This window comes from Grus americana, chromosome 4, assembly GCF_028858705.1.
Source record: "Grus americana isolate bGruAme1 chromosome 4, bGruAme1.mat, whole genome shotgun sequence".
NCBI lineage: Eukaryota > Metazoa > Chordata > Aves > Gruiformes > Gruidae > Grus > Grus americana.
This window is the reverse complement of record NC_072855.1, coordinates 43,295,413-43,308,253: the sequence shown is the minus strand read 5'-3', so window position 1 is coordinate 43,308,253 and position 12,841 is coordinate 43,295,413. Positions and strand designations below refer to the sequence as shown.

The following is a 12,841-nucleotide window of genomic DNA, read 5'->3' as shown; positions in this document are numbered from 1 at the left end:
GTCTTCTCGGTACGAGAGTAATCTCCCTGTCACAATTCTGCATCCGCTCACAGAACAAGCGAATACCTGTGCGGCTGATCACAGTTTACATCTCAGTCTGAGAAAGTCTAAGAAAGATTTTTTTTTTTTTTTTTTTTCTGTCCTTATTTTCACAACCTTTCCAAATGTGGGAAAGCCGTAGCTGAGCTGAACATTTTTCTAGCCTGCGGAGCCGTCAGCACGAATGCCGTTACGCAGCTGGTTTCTGGAGCGCGGTGGTGCCTGGCGGTGTGAGGCTCGTAGAGCTGTCCTTGGTAGCTGGGGCGCCCACTTCCCCAAGGTAGAGCTCGTTCTCGGCTGCTGCGCGGCTCTGCTGTGGGGGCAAACGCCGCCAGCCTTTACCTGGGCGCGTTTTATACTTGGCTGCTATTAGCAGTACGAGCACTATCAGGAATAAATTTTATTAAAAAAATGGCTGGTTATGATTTGAATTGCAGAAATTAATAATTGTAAGACAAATTGTGAAGGAAGTTTGATGTCGATAATTTTGTTATTGCAGTTGTAAGGAGTATACTCCTGTACGTATTTTGCAGACTTACGTGCTAATCGATATTTCAAATCCCAGAATGAGCCATCCTACTGCATACCGCAGCCCCATGGATTTAACCACATGATTTCTTGTTCCATGGACTTCCGACCATCTCCTAGAAAGTCATGAAAGCCTTTTTTTTTTTAATCCTGTGTATTCTAATTGATTGGTACCATATGTGTACATCCATATAGTTAAAATAGTTTTTTGTCTCTTTTTAAAAAATATTTTTATTTTATTTCCTATTCTTAGTAGCATATTTTATTCCTTTATAATACTGGATATTTGATGCAGTGGTGGTCTTGTTGGAAGAGAGTAGATTAGCAAAGAGAGCTTTGCAGATGAATCTTAATTATTTATGATAAAGTAATAGTTCCTGTTACAAGTAGTGGAATGTAGCTGTAGTTCCTGTGCTTGATCTGTATTTTATAGATCATCGTATTTTTCCTTTCCAATTACATTACTTGTGTGGTAATATTAAGGTGTGTTTCTCTGAATGGCAGATACCTTTTACAACCTAGTAATTTTTCTGATTTTTTTCATGCTTGTGAGCTGATTGTTTACATGTAGCAAACTTAGTAGCTTTACATGGCTGTGTTTAGTCTTCTGATAAAATAAGACCTCTTTGAAGGTGATGTTTGGCTGAGGGCTTTGAGTTGTGTGAAAGCAGAACTGCATCTGCTGGTGAAGAGTATTTTCTATTTTAACAGCTCCACATAAATCATTCTCCACTGTTCCAGAAAAACTTACTTTTACCGCGTAATCAGTTTGTGTCCATCTTTCTGAATTTGATGCATGTTTTGTCTGTGTTGAATTTGTGTAAATGCATAATGTAGTGGCCATACAAAACATAACACATACCACTCTCCCTGTGCCCCCGCCCCCCCGCCCCAATAAAACCAAAGGAATTTGGTATAACAGGGTATATAGCTCTTTATTGGACAAAAAGATCAATTTTCTTTTTTTATTCAGAACCTATATATAATAAAAGATACTTTAAATACTTTCCCCCTGTAATTAACTCTTGTCTCTCATTTTCAACAGATTTTTCCTAAGTTTATTGTCAATCTTGTGTTTGCAAATTAAATGGAAAAGCTGCCTGTAAACCTCAAGTCTTGATCACTGAATAGATAGATAGGATAAGACAGAATATGAAGCAACCTAAAATAAGTAGAGGTACATTAAAATTCTATTCGGAGCATTTTGAAAGTTCTTCCAACCTTTTGGGTTTTCTTTTTTTTTTTTAATTTCTTGTTAATTTTTGAATGAAACTTATGAATTAAATATCTGCTAAAAATGAGGGAGGTGCAGAGCTGAACAGGTCAATTCTGTCAGAAGTTCCTTAGAGGGAGCTAATAAAACTCTTAATCCTAACATGCTCTTAGCAAAGCCTTTAACATCATGCCTTGCATACCCAAACAATCCTCTGCTTGCTTTCCGTAAGGTTAAGATTGGTGTGTGACATGATGAAGTATACAGAGTGACTTCTTCAGATAGTTTCAGGCCATAAAAATTTTAAGGCAGGAGATAAAAAGATGGTCTTCTCTGGTTACAAAGTAGTTTGAGACTTACACAGGCATTCAAAAAAAATGAAAGGATACTTTTAACAGTTTGTGGGAGATCCTTGGTTTTATTTTTTTAAATTTTTTTTATAATTCAGGTGGTGTTGTGCTTAAGGCTTTGAAGAGCAGAATTTATATTCAGTGCAGACCTTTAATTAGAAAAAAAGGTGTATTTTTAACAGGCAGTTATCAACTCCCTTTTTGTCTCAGTTGTTGATTTTTCGGACTATATTGAAATTAAATAGCGTCCAGTTACCTGTTGTTTCTTTTGCTAGGTATATATCTTCCCAGTTGCACTAAAATTAATTCAGAAAATCACACGTTTATTTCAGTAAAAGTAAAGTGGCAATTATTAAATTCTTGCTAAAGTCAAACGAGTTAATTCTATTAAGGTTTCTGCCTTTCATCACGTTTGTCTTTTATGTGCTTGTCTTTTTCTGCAAAACAGAATTGCCTTGCGTCAAAAAAAACAAAACAAAAAACAGTGGCCTGAAGAAAGGTCCAAACTTTCCATTATACTCTTAAACAAACAATCACATATATTTCTTTCTTCAGTGTTAACTCATATTTAGTTAATACATTAGAGAACCTAGCTCCTATTGGTCACACAGATTACTTGTTTACAATTACGTCAAACTTGCATCAGCACTTATTGTTATATTACCGTGTTTATATTATTGTTAAACTTAACCTTGTGCTTGGTTGCTAATCAAAAACTAGCTAGCAGTCCAGATGTTTAACAAAAATAGTATAGCTTTGTTTTCCTTTTTCTAACAAAGTTGCTATACCTTGCCTGAACACCGAGGTATATTTTATATATATGCACACAAATTCAGTGTGCTTACGTCAGCCCGATTCACAGGGTTTAGACTTTGCTATTTGTTTTTTCATGGCAAAGTGAATGTTACCACAGTGAAGTGACAAAGATGCATCATCAGGACTAGGGAGGATATTTTCCATGATTTTTTTCTCTACTTTATTATTTTTCTGAAGGTCTGTTTACTTTGATTTTTCATATTTATACATCAGTATTACACAATGAAACCGAAGCGATTTCTGCTAATGCATTTCTGTCAATGAGTTATTTATTACATCATCTATTGTTAATTCAGCACCTTCCTTTTCTTAACTCTCAATATTACCATGAAAGAAAAATGAGCTTGCTATTAAGCTTTCGCACTTCCTCGAGTCTGATGCAGACAACCCGTGTGACCTCTGCTGGGGCACATCATGTCTTTGTAGACCAAAATGTTTAATAGATTCTTCCTCTTACGTTATCTGTTATGTTTATTAAAGTTTGCAGTCTTTCATTGTGCTTTATACAGTGGCCCCTGTTATGAATGACATCCAAGAGAAATCTCTAGAAGGTGTTTATAATAGTAATAATAAATGAGATTTAACTCGAGGCAGATGGAGGCTACTGACTTTCTCCCCTCACTGTTCAAAACCCTGACAATTTGAGATCTTTTTCCTAGAAGCTTAAGAGGGGGAAAAAGATATCTAGTGATGTCACTAGCTCTGTCTCTTGACCTGGTGGTAAAAAGCATCACTGGTGAGAGCAGGCTAGCCAGAGGAAAGATGTCCCCAATGTGCCTAATGTGAAGATAAGGAAATAGCGACTCTTGCCAGGAGAGCGTTCAGAAATGAGTTAGAAGTGACTGAACGGTTTCAGAAATGGTCTCAAATATTTGTGGTTTCTAAGAAACATTATCTTTCTGTGTAAAAATTATATACATGGAAATATCCATATTTGGGGAAGCCATAAGATGCTGGTTATGTTTTTAATTGAAAAGTTTCATTTTCATTTTGTAACTCTAAGTGATCTATTGGTTTTTAAGGTGTTTTACAAGGCAGATCAAAGCCATTTTCAATGTGATTTCTCCTAGTTGCTTTGCGTTCAAGAAAAATAATGGAAATAGGAGGAAGTAAATGTAATACCTGGGAGTTCTTTAGAAATACGTATCTTTTTGCTTAAGTAAAGACTTTTTTGATATGGATTTGATTAAATACTAATGAGTGTGAGCATCAATAAATAAGAAAAAGGTAACTTTTACAGCAGCATAAAACTACTGAGAATATTATTTGATGAATGGTCTCTACAGCATGGTATAAAGAACAGACAGAGAAAAAGAATACTAGTTAACACAAATGTTTAGGATCAGTTTGAATGGAAATAGACCAGAGAGAATGATTTGGTAACAGCTGGACTTTGAACAAGGTTTTAGTCGTGTGGAATTGAAGAAAGCAATTTGCTGTGGAACTGTATAACGAAAAACCAAGCAGAGGTAGTGATGTCTTCCTGGATGGAGGAAATTGGGGAGAGAGTTGAAGATGACACCAAGATTGACCCGAGTTTTGTGACTCCGATGGGACAAATAATAGAGCTATTGACACAGGCAGTGAAGAGAGGGAAAAGGAAGAATTTGGATAAAGATGATAACCAACCATTTCAGCTCATGTTAATTGGTATATGCTCTGTTGACTTCATTCACAGCAGTTGAGGATATGGCCTGTTGAGTTCAGCTTTAATGACAAGTTTGAGTTGGCAGGGACATTTCAGGATAAAATCTCAGCAAAAATAGGCAGAGATGAAAGTCTGAGGTTATAGATCCTGAATTCTTGCAAGTAGGCCTATATCTTGGTTCATTGAGTTGTGATGGCACCTTAGGCAAGATGAGTTAGCTATGCAAAAATCGAACAAAAAAAAACCCCCCAAAAAACCACAACTGAGAGAGCCTGAAAGAGAACAGGAAAAGAGAGAAGAAAAAACCCAGCAAAAATTCTAAAGAAAGGATAAAAAGAAGAAAGGGAGATTGAAACTTTGAAAAGCAAAGTATTTGTAAGAATCATAATAGTGAGGTTAACTATAAGAGGAAAGTATACAAATAAATCAAGAGGAAAATGAAAAATAAAGGGTTTTTTTTTCACTCAATTTAACAGAAAACAGATAAACAATTCTCTGTGGCAAACATAATGTAATATAGAAATTGATTGGAACATAAAAATGACTTCAAATAATTCTCATTTTCAGGAAGATGTTAGGACATATAAAGATTGCATTTTCTCAGTACCGTATGTTTTTTACTTGATAGTTCAAATGTTAACATGTTTCAGTATCTATATTCTTTCTTACAGAATATGTGTGCTGAAAATTTGTTAATAGATTGGCAGTACATTTAAAAGATTACATTTAGGCAATGTGTAAAGAAATGAAAAAGACTAAAAGTTTAGGTGAATACTGAAAGAAATTATTTGTCTTTTCCTAGGTAGTTTTTCTTTCTTTGTATAAAGATACAGATCAGTAAACAACTATATGTGATATAAATATATATTTGTCATATATTTCCCCGAGGGTTGTAACATGGCATTAAAGTCTTCAGATTGGTTTTAATGTCTAAATAAATTCATTAATTAAATTGAGCTCTCTTTTATTTAAAGCTGTCTTTTGGGGAGATATTGCCTTAGATGATGAAGACTTAAAAATCTTTCAAATTGACAGGACGATTGACCTTACGCAGCACTCCAACGAAAGACTTGGCCATAATACAGGTATGATATTTCAAGCTTACTTTTAATTTATTTTTCCTCTTATTTACTTCTGCATAGAAGACAATGTTGTTTTAAGTGTAGAAAGTCACTATAATGTTTTGGGTAATACTAGTTTACACTTTAAAAAGTTATTAAACAATGGGTATAAATTTGTTTTAGGGAAAGAAAGAGAAAAGCTAAAATTTTAATTTTATTCTGGTATTTCTGATTAAAAATATCTTGTTGAATTGAAAAGCAGAAGCTGGCAGGAACCATAAGTCCACTCTGCAGGTGGTTGTGTGGGAAAGGAAATTGTGCAAAGCTTTGCTTTAGTCACCAAAAGTTCCCGGTAGCAGAGCCCAAATGCCCTATGGAGAATATACATGGAGTCCTGGAGGCGAGACCGGGAGTGTTGGATTACAACACCTCCTTTTGCTCTTTTTTTTGGTTCCATCCAGCTCTGTACCCAGATCTAGAAGAAACACAAGAACATGTCATCCTTGCTAGAATTTGCCTTCTCTAAAAAGCAACTATTTATCCGACATTTTGGTACGTGTTTGTTTGCTATTGCTAACATACAGTGTATTAGTGCCAGAAGCTGCAATCTCCTTAACACAGGCAGTTGCATATTCAGACAGGTAGGTAAAGAGATATTAGTTATGTGTAAATATGAAGTTGGTCAGAGGGCTGGAGCACCTCTGCTATGAGGACAGGCTGAGAGAGTTGCGGTTGTTCAGCCTGGAGAAGAGAAGGCTCCGGGGAGATCTAATTGTGGCCTTCCAGTACCTGAAGGGGCCTACAGGAAAGATGGTGAGGGACTGTTTATCAGGGAGTGTAGTGACAGGACAAGGGGTAATGGGTTTAAGCTGAAGGAGGGTTGATTTCGATCAGATGTTAGGAAGAAATTCTTTACTGTTAGAGTGGTGAGGCACTGGACCAGGTTGCCCAGAGAGGTTGTGGCTGCCCCCTCCCTGGAAGTGTTCAAGGCCAGGTTGGATGGGGCTTTGGGCACCCTGGTCTAGTGGAGGGTGTCCCTGCCCATGGCAGGGGGGTTGGAACTAGATGATCTTTGAGGTCCCTTCCAACCCAAACCATTCTATGGTTCTATATATATGTGCGTGAGAGAGAGAAAACCTAATCCATGTCTGAATGAATGTCTATCTAAAGATATTTTTATCTACGCTTTCAGGCTCTGATTTGTAAATTCATAACTGATAATTTGTAAACTTTCAGGTTATGGTACCAAAAAAGCCAAGTTACTTAGGAAAAGTAGAAAAAATGCTATTAGAAAATGTATAAATGCATAATTGAAATTTATTTTCTATTAAGCATGTTATATATGTTTCTGAACTGAGTGACTATTAAATTGTTTCCTGATATGTGGAAATAAGGATCACTTTGAATCATCAGAAAGGAATTTTTCAGATCAAAGAAGCAATTTTCAATTTAACCTCTCAGTATTGATATATTTAAAATATTTTTACTCTTCCTAGTTAGATGTTGTGATTAGACTATTTCTATAACAACTTGAAAATTTATTTTATCTCCTTTTAAAGCCACTTGTTTTTCCAAGGCAGGAATACCTTTCATCATTTCTAGATCAAGACTGGATTTTAAAATGTTAATAGAGTCAGAGGTTCCCCTGCCCCCCTTTCCCTCAAACAAATACTTTTAATTGGCTTTGAAGGTATTTCAGGCGCTAGTTTTGCTGACAAAATGTAGAGAGCAAGGTCGGTCATTTCCACTTAAAGTGGATGCAGTCAAGTGATTTCTTTGGCCTGCTGACTCTCCTTTTTCTTCTTGCTTTTCTATTTTTTTCTTTTTAACTGCTCAGTTATTTTTTTGTCGATTGCCACGGAGAGAATATACATTTCTAAGCTGTTTTTAAATAATATTTAATATTGTATTTAATTTTCTTTCCTTACCTGTCTTGAGATTTGTGCATTATCTGTTCCTGTGGATAGTATCCTATTCAAGGTACTGAGGATTACTAATGCATTTGGATCAATTTTTTCTGCCTTTATTGCACAAGAAGAATCAATGCAACTGCAATGGTCAGTGGGACTGTATTTTGGAGAACAAACTCTGCTGAAGTTAATGATTTTGTAATGGCTCTCAATGACCCCTCAACATTCTTGATTTTTCTAAAGACAGAGTCGGAGAACTCAATTTTACACTTTACATATATAATTATTTTTCTAAATTTACAGCATTCTGATTTATAAAAGGAGATTAGCCTGGTTTTGCAAACTGCTCAGCCTAGTGTGCTTTTTTCCCTTCTAATTTCCAAAAGAGTAAATTGCCAGCAGCTAGCTGATATTAGGTAGCAACAGGAAAAGGAAAGTAAAACATTTGTAAAATAGCAAACAAATAAATATTTTACCTTTAGTTACAGACACAATGACAATTAATTACAAGCTTGACTTATGAGCACTTTCTGTTGTTGACCTTCACAAGCAAAAGGTGACATCAGGTAGAAGGGTTAGATACGTGGGTATCCAGTATCCGGATGGAGCTGCGGAGTCACATTTTTCATTGCTGCTACTAATTAAAGATCCCGAGGCTCACAGGCTCTGATTCACATTATGCGACTACTCCTGTTGGTGAGGATTATCTGCCTGGATTTGCAGGGTCAGATACTTAATCTGTGAGCTTCTCAGAGTGTGGCTCTGTCATTTTATTTGTCATTTTGTCCAAGCAATATGCATAATCTTTGTAAACAGAAACAAAAAAAGCTGATAAAATTGTTGTGTATATATTATTATGCGTCCAAACTGCCAAAAGTATCTTCCTTCTCCTGTTGAAGTATGAGATGATGCAGCAAATAGGATATTTTTTTAACAAACTTTTTTAGACTGTGGCTTGGCAAGGCTGTATATTATTCATATAAGACAGATTAGTTATGTGAGTTACTTTTTCGTCCTCAGTTTCTCTCTAAACCGAATACACAGGCTGTGTTAACATAGAAATGATTGTTTAATATTTTTTTTCTAGAAATAATTATAGTATAAGAGTTTCTTTAAGTAAATAGTGGATTCTTTGGGTTTTTTAAAGTTATGTCTGTGAGAGTTGGTGCTTTTAAGGATTTTTTTAATATTTGTTTGGAATCTTTAGGTATATGCCTTTTTTTATAAGATGAATGTTAACATGAGAGACGATTACATTAATGATGATCAGTACAAGGAATGGAATAGTTATATTTTCTGTAGTGTATATTAGAGTTACCATGTAACTTGTTGGAGTGTGGTGAACTATTACCTCATCTATCTAAAATGTTTTAAAAAATTTGGAAAATTTTTCTCAAGGGAGCCAGCAACTATGTGACAGTGTAATCCAAATAATTAGGCACATTGTTATTCACTTAGCAGCCACACAAACTCACTTGCCTTATATGGAATTTTCTCATCTGTAATATGATTTTAAGTTGCTGTTTAATAAATATATTTTCTACATATATATTGAAAGTTTTTCTGGGAAGTTGGGAAAGGTCTTTTCAGTGGCAGTTGGAGGCTTCAGTGGTCCTTTTATTTCTATCTCTTTTGCTGTTGTAAAAATAATTTGAAAACTCTCTTGTCCTATAATGGAAACTGAATTTTAAAGTACAACCTACTACAAACTTCTGAAAATCACAAAATTTTCTGAACAATTCTGAACGATTTATTGACTAGTTCAGTATTATCAGTGCATTATTCTTTCTTCTGGTTTACTGGTGTACGCAGAGGCACTTGCAGCCACAGAAGGATTATATGTGAACGGAGTATGTGGCAAATGCATCAGATGTACACAGGAAGCCTAGAAATGCGTTGCATTTCTGTAAATGGCATGGTAAATGTTAAAATCAACTACTTAATAGCTTGGTTTTTCTTGCTCATTGATTGCTGAAATGAGAGACACATATATATGCCTGCGAGGTCTTACTGCGATATACACTGGCACGTGATGTTTCAAAGCCTTTAGAGTGCATTGACATCTATTTGCATGCTGACAAAGAAAACCAAATCTTTTGTGGTAAAATCAACCATATTAAGTTTGTATCAGTTTTGTTGTTGTTTTTTTTTTTTTTTTCTGATGAAACTCTGAGTGTTTACTTTCCCTCTTTCCCCTCACTCGAAATGAGAAGATTGTGGCATGTTTTCAGGAAATTTCTGTGAGAGTGAGGCTTTTAGCTGTCAATCAATATGGCTCAGAGGATGTCAAGGTCACCAGGCAGAAAAAAAGCTCCAAATAATAATTAGATGATGTAATTGTCATGACTTGTCTGAATAACAAAGACATGTTGGCTTACATTCTGGAATGCATATTAGAAAATTTTTCAGCTAAAAATGTGTTTTTATTTCATTGTCAAGAATACTTGAAGAATTTGCATGCAAGTCATTGAAGAATGTTAAACTTCCTTTAAGATGCATTGCAGTTTTTATGGGGTATTTTCTAATCTCTCCAGGCTATATAGTTGCTGTAGGTGTAAGTTTCCATGTTTTTAACTTTTTTAAAATTCCTTTTTTTTTTTTTCTTTTCTTTTTAAAGGTGGCTTTGGAGAGCATGGAATGTCAAAAAAACGAGGTGCCCTCTATCAGCTTATAGACAGGATAAGAAGATTTGGCTCTGGTATTTTCACTGTTTAAATTAGCAGGTTGCCTGATGTGATAATGTATCATGAACATTAATGATGATAGTACTTTAACACTTTAAAGCCTTTCTGTATTACTATTGGCATAAACAAGCTATAAAATAAATAGTACAAGAATAGTAATGAAGAGATTAGCTCTTTGTTGCATTTTCTTAGAGGTCTATTTCCAGCATCAAATCTGGAAGCTAAAATACGTGGTTTTAAATCTCATATTAAAAATTCCTTAGCTTTTTTGTATGGCTGTGTTCACAGTTATCAATTCAACTGATGTCAACACGATGTCTTTTCAGTACAGGTAGCCTATGCTGCATAGCTGCTAATTTTATGGGTATTTCTCTGGACCCAGGTGGGGCATTCTGATGATTCATACTGTGTTTGAAGCATTTATGGTGTGTTACACTGAACAAACACGTTTTTATACTAATCGTACTCTTGTCAGTATGAACACAGTTGAATTCAGCAGGCTATACAAGTGGAATCCCCATTAATACTGGTAGAGTTTACTCACCATATCTGGTTCAAGGAGACATCGCTTTGTCATGAAACCCTAACCTCAAAAAGGAAAATATTTGAAACTGCATTGTAATCACACCACATTATGTCTAAATGCATCACTGCATATCTTGTAAGATTAACCAGAGCACAGTAACTGCCTTTGCAGATGTGCTCTGCTATGTAATATTCATTCTTTATAAGAGAATTGCAATTTTAGTATTGCATAAATGCTCGTCATCTTTTGCATGCAATTTGGCATAAATTTCTTGCTTCAAGTTCAAAAGTGGATAAAAAGAATTTTGAACGGTAAAACATCTATATTAACATGTGATATGGTTCAGTAATGACTGCATATTAAGTGTAACAATAGTTTTTTTTTTTTTTCTCTGAAGTTTCTACCTGTGTTGTAGACTGTTGTGTAATGCACATTTAATGACAAGCCTAAGTTACTTGTTTACCTGGGTGGGTTTTTAAAACTCTGAAATTTTCCATGTCATTCCTGATACACTTTAAGTTACGTGTTAGTGTTAGTTGTTACAAAGGCAGGCTTTTCCTCCTGGGTATCAAGAGCTTTCTCCCTGCCTTGTGCTGTAGCTTCTTCCCTTTCTTCCTTCTGCTGCTCTCCCAGCCCTGGGGCTATGCCAAGACACCACACCGTGCTCCTGCCCTGGCATCCTCCCCGATTCTGACAGAGCCATTAGCACTTAGGTGGAATTGGTATCACAGGGGATACTCACAGAGGGAGGGTGTACTCTTCAATGAGGAGTAAGACTTCAACTCCACTGAGTAGGATGTGTTGACTGCCTTTCAAGTGATCCGTTTTAATCAGCTGCCCTGATGTGCATGCTAACTTATACATTGCTTCAGAAGAAGCCCCTGTTGTGGTGTGCAAGTCCTTGTCTAGCTATCCTTATCCTCTTCTGTTGGCACAGTAAGTTCCAACTGGTTTGGGAGAAATGTGCCTGTAAAAAGGGATGAATGGTGGTAATATCTCTGAAAAGAGTAGACATTTTTTGGTCTTGTAAAGAAATTCTTATAAGATTTATCCATAGGATTCCAAAAGCTCGTTTATGAAAAATGTATATTTGCGTCCTGAAGTATTGTAGGGTCACTATCAAAATGAAAATCACATTTTCATCTGAAAATGTATCTACTGGCAATAGCTGCAGGTAATGGAGATCAGAGGGAGAAATGACCCTCTCTGACTTTTTCCATGTGCATACAACTTTGCAAATAGTTATTTTTTCCTTCTAATTCCTGATAATAAAAGCCAACCTAATGCTTTAAGTACTTCTTTCTGTCTAGTGCTTTAAGGATGGTCATGCACTTGCTTTTTCCAGATCTTGCAATAAAAATGAAAAGGACGGTGAATGCCTTGATTACTTTGGGTCTGTCCAAAGTTTTTCCTTCTTTGCTGGAAAAATCCTACTTTATTTAAAAAAAACAAAAACAAAACCAAACCACTACCAAAACATAGGGCGTGTGATTATTATTATTAAATTTATATGAAGTTATGTAATGTGCCTTCAAGTTGATAAATATATGTGCAAATTGTTACTGTAGATATGTTTGAAAAATGAAGCTTTAGACTCTTCATTTCAAGCATTTATCAGAAAACTAAGTAATGATAGTCTGTTGCATAACAACGTCCTACTTTTAAAGGGCATAAAGAAATAATCTGACTTTGACCTGCTGGAAAATAATTGTTCTTTTTTTTTTGTGAGTGTGTGTGATCTCATTCAGTGTTTTAATTATCATTACAGGCTTTGAGCAAAATAATACATCTAAAGGAAGAACTACTGTAAAATTCTCAGGGAAAAATGAGAAAAACCGATTTCCCAGAGCTGCTACATCACGAACAGAAAGAATATGGCCAGGGGGTGTCATTCCATATGTAATAGGTGGAAATTTCACTGGTAAGGTTTGTGCTTTGAATAGGGAGAAGGAATATGAATTTTTTTAATTGCTTTTTTTTTTTTTGAAGTCAAGTGATGCTATGGAAGTCAATAGAAGGGTTTCTGTTGGATCAGACCTGAAGTACATCTGTTCTGAAAATATTAG

The 12,841-nt window shown here is 35.5% G+C and overlaps 1 protein-coding gene across 5 annotated transcripts in view; it reads left to right on the top strand.

Moving 5' to 3' along the window:
• Positions 1–12,841, top strand: part of TLL1 (tolloid like 1) — a 141,235-nt gene that overhangs the window by 55,858 nt on the left and 72,536 nt on the right. For 4 of the 5 annotated variants that reach the window (XR_008577095.1, XM_054825420.1, XM_054825421.1 and 1 more), the window contains 3 exons: positions 5,569–5,679; positions 10,183–10,263; positions 12,544–12,696. Coding sequence is in view for 4 of the 5 variants with exons in the window: in XM_054825420.1 (XP_054681395.1) it covers positions 5,569–5,679; positions 10,183–10,263; positions 12,544–12,696 (345 nt within the window). In the remaining variant the exon portion in view is untranslated. The remainder of the gene's footprint in view (positions 1–5,568; positions 5,680–10,182; positions 10,264–12,543; positions 12,697–12,841) is intronic. The other variant, XM_054825422.1, reaches the window with a different exon arrangement.